This window comes from Cibotium barometz, chromosome 38, assembly GCF_041138505.1.
Source record: "Cibotium barometz isolate CiBa-2024 chromosome 38, ASM4113850v1, whole genome shotgun sequence".
Taxonomy (NCBI): domain Eukaryota; kingdom Viridiplantae; phylum Streptophyta; class Polypodiopsida; order Cyatheales; family Cibotiaceae; genus Cibotium; species Cibotium barometz.
Window position 1 is genome coordinate 47,476,955 of NC_141083.1, and position 2,964 is coordinate 47,479,918.

The 2,964-nt window shown below is 43.1% G+C and overlaps 1 protein-coding gene across 1 annotated transcript; it reads left to right on the forward strand.

Moving 5' to 3' along the window:
• Positions 1-1,440: 1,440 nt before the first annotated feature.
• On the forward strand, positions 1,441-2,006 carry LOC147616807 (uncharacterized). Its single transcript, XM_086777208.1, has 2 exons — positions 1,441-1,788; positions 1,881-2,006. Exons 1-2 carry the CDS (start codon positions 1,441-1,443, stop codon positions 2,004-2,006), a joined length of 474 nt encoding a protein of 157 aa, XP_086633334.1.
• Positions 2,007-2,964: the final 958 nt, after the last annotated feature.

Genomic DNA, 2,964 nt, shown 5'->3' on the forward strand with positions numbered 1-2,964 from the left:
CTTTGATTGTGGTGTCACAGCACAGTTTGTTCAAGAAAGTCGTGCAAGTTCAAGTGATGATAACACAATTACTGGAATGCTTGATTACTTTGGAACCATTCAAGATATATTAAAGGTTGGCTTGAGAAGTTTTGAGTTGTTTATCTTTGATGTGAAGTGGTTCAAGGTAATCATGAATGGGCCACATGCAACTGTACGTAGAGACAAGATTGGCCTCATCCAAGTGGACTCCATAAAGGTATGGACCGATCAGCAAGATACTTTTGTGTGCCCAGAGCATTGTGAGCAGGTTGTCTTTAAAGCGGATCCAAAAGATCCACGCTGGCTGTTTGTGGTTCGCAGTAAGCAAATTTTTGAAGAATTTGAGCTACAACAAGGTGATGTGGATGCACAGGGTAATGGAGAGCAGCAAGAACAAGCCGATATCAACAATGAAGAGGAGCAAGCAATTGAAGAGGAGCAACTAGAGCAAGATCCAAATGAAGAGGTGCAAACCAAGGAAGCTGAAAAACATGTTGAGGAAGAAGACATAGATGATGAAGACATCCTTCATCAAGGGACTTTTAATGATGAGGATGCTAAAATGTACATAGACATAGATCTCTTTGGGGCTACTAATCTTAATGAGGATGATAGAATAGATAATGATTTTTAAAATGATGTATCTTACTGATTATGCAAATAGTTATGACATATTTGTAATGGTTTTATGACATTGAAGGTCCTTTCATTGTTTACCATTGTTAATGTTTACCATCATAATCACTACTGTAGGAGCAAGTTGATATAGTTTTACCAATGTTGTTTATCATTGTTAATGTTTGTCATATGGTTCTTTCATTGTTTACCGTGTAATTTTCATTTCGCAAAAGTTTGTCATATGGTTTTTTGTCCAACAGGCCATGGGTGACTCACCGCCCTACAACTACAGTCCAGATTTCTCATTTAATCCTACACCGCAGGGCATGAGTCCCTAGCAGTTATATGGTTTTCTTTCGTCCATGACTCCAGAGCAGAGAGCCATGGCTCAGAGTTATTGGGGTTCTGGAGCAGGGACATCTGCCTCACCATCTGGCTTCCCGACGCCAGTTCCCACACCCGTGGGTACGACAGCAGCTCCCACACCTCATACCACACAGCCTTCCACTCCTCTTACAGCTCGATCTACCACCTCTTCACATAGACGGTGCTCACGTAGGAGGTTGTTGTGGTGGTAGTGCCACAGATGCTGTGACACCACCACCACGTGAGCGTCGTCCTTCGCTCTCATCTGTTGATAGCACACCCATAGGGTCACCTTCCACTCCCTGGGGTGCACATGACCATGACAACAGCAAGATTTACACAATTAGGGATGGGGCACCAATAATGGATAGTGCAGGGAAGGCAATGAAGACACGCATTCAACAATTGTGCACTATACAGTTTCACGACTCTGTCATGACTAAATGGGATCAACAAGATAAGGGGAAGAAAAATTATATAAATACAAAGATAAAGCAAGAGTTTCAGCCATCTGACCCTATGAATGTCGTCTCTAATGAGTGGATACAGTATACAGCTCGCATTTTGATGGGGCATCGTAGGTCAGAGGCGAGGGACGCATTTAGAGAGGGGAAAGAGAAACCTGTTTGGCTAGATGACAGGGAGTGGGCAGCCATTGCTCAGGAGCTCACCGAGACACCAGAGAGGTTTCAACAACAAAGAGAGGCGGCAAGGGCAAGACTCCAAACAGTAGGGGCTTCTCATCTTGGGAGTGGTGGTTACGAAACCATGCGCCATGAATTCGTAAGTATTTGTAGCAATTTTATTTATGTAAATGTATGTATGTGGGCTAAATGTTGATTTCTAAAAGTTATAATTGTTAATCGTTTGTGCAGGAGTTGGCCATGAATCGCCCACCAAGTAGGCGAGAGGAGAAGTACGCTCACAAACATGGCCTTGTGGCCTTGTTTGAGATGCTTGAAGAAGAAGGAGAGACCGTCAATTGGGAGGCATTACCATGATATAAGATGACCTTCAAACTAATGAAATATGATCAAAACATTCTTGAGTATTAATGTTTAATTTAATTTCTTGTTTGTCGATCAGGAAAATAAAAAAATGAGCACGGTTGTTTTTGTGCTCTATTTTAGACAGAATGATGCTGTCTGTTTGCTGTTGTTGATCCTGTTCATTGCAGGCAGCCAGGCAACAGCCAGGCAGCACTATTCTGCCCAAAAAAATTTTCTGGTACAGCATCGGTATATTCCCCGGTACTGGCATCGGTATATTCATTGGTATATCTGTCGGTATTCGTGTCGGTATAATACCCGGTATACACCCCGGTATATGCACCGGTATAGACGCCGGTTTAGCCGTCGGTATTATCCCCGGTGAGCGTCAGTATAGACAACGGTATAGGCGCCGGTATTGTTACCCGACGCTTATACCGACGCTGTGGTTCCGACGCTTATACTAGCGTTTATATCGATGACGGGGCTTTTTTAGACCCCGTTAAATGACGTCGGTATAAGCACCGGTATTAGGCTAACATGTAGTAGTGTTTGTATCGATCTTATGTCCTCTTTATAGTGATTTTATTTAACTTGTAATTAAGTTAATTACATCGTAATGGTTGTGTTTATCTTTGATCCTCCCTAGATCCTCATTTCAACACTCTAACCATGGAGTCATCGTGGTCACTCTTCTAAGGTAGGCATATGACCGTTTGGCCATAGGGGTCAAGCTATGAGGCATCCAGAGTTAAGCCTAACATTGTTTGCTCAAAGGAGTCTCCTCAATCCATGGGGTATTTGGGTAACTAAGGAGCGATGCCTATGACCATTTGTCCATAGGTGTCAAGCTATGGAATCATTAGGAGTTAGGCCTAACACCGTTTGTAAAAAGGAGTCTCATCTTGCCATGGAGTGGTAGGGCCACTAGGAAGTGAAGCCTATGGCCATGAAGTCTTAAGATCTCCTC

What these genes read in the sequence shown, in the direction of transcription:
- LOC147616807 (XM_086777208.1), top strand. Translation starts at nt 1,441, where the DNA reads ATGACTAAATGGGATCAACAAGATAAGGGGAAGAAAAATTATATAAAT. An exon ending in AAACCATGCGCCATGAATTC is followed by an intron (nt 1,789 to 1,880) that starts GTAAGTATTTGT and finishes TCGTTTGTGCAG; the next exon opens with GAGTTGGCCATGAATCGCCC.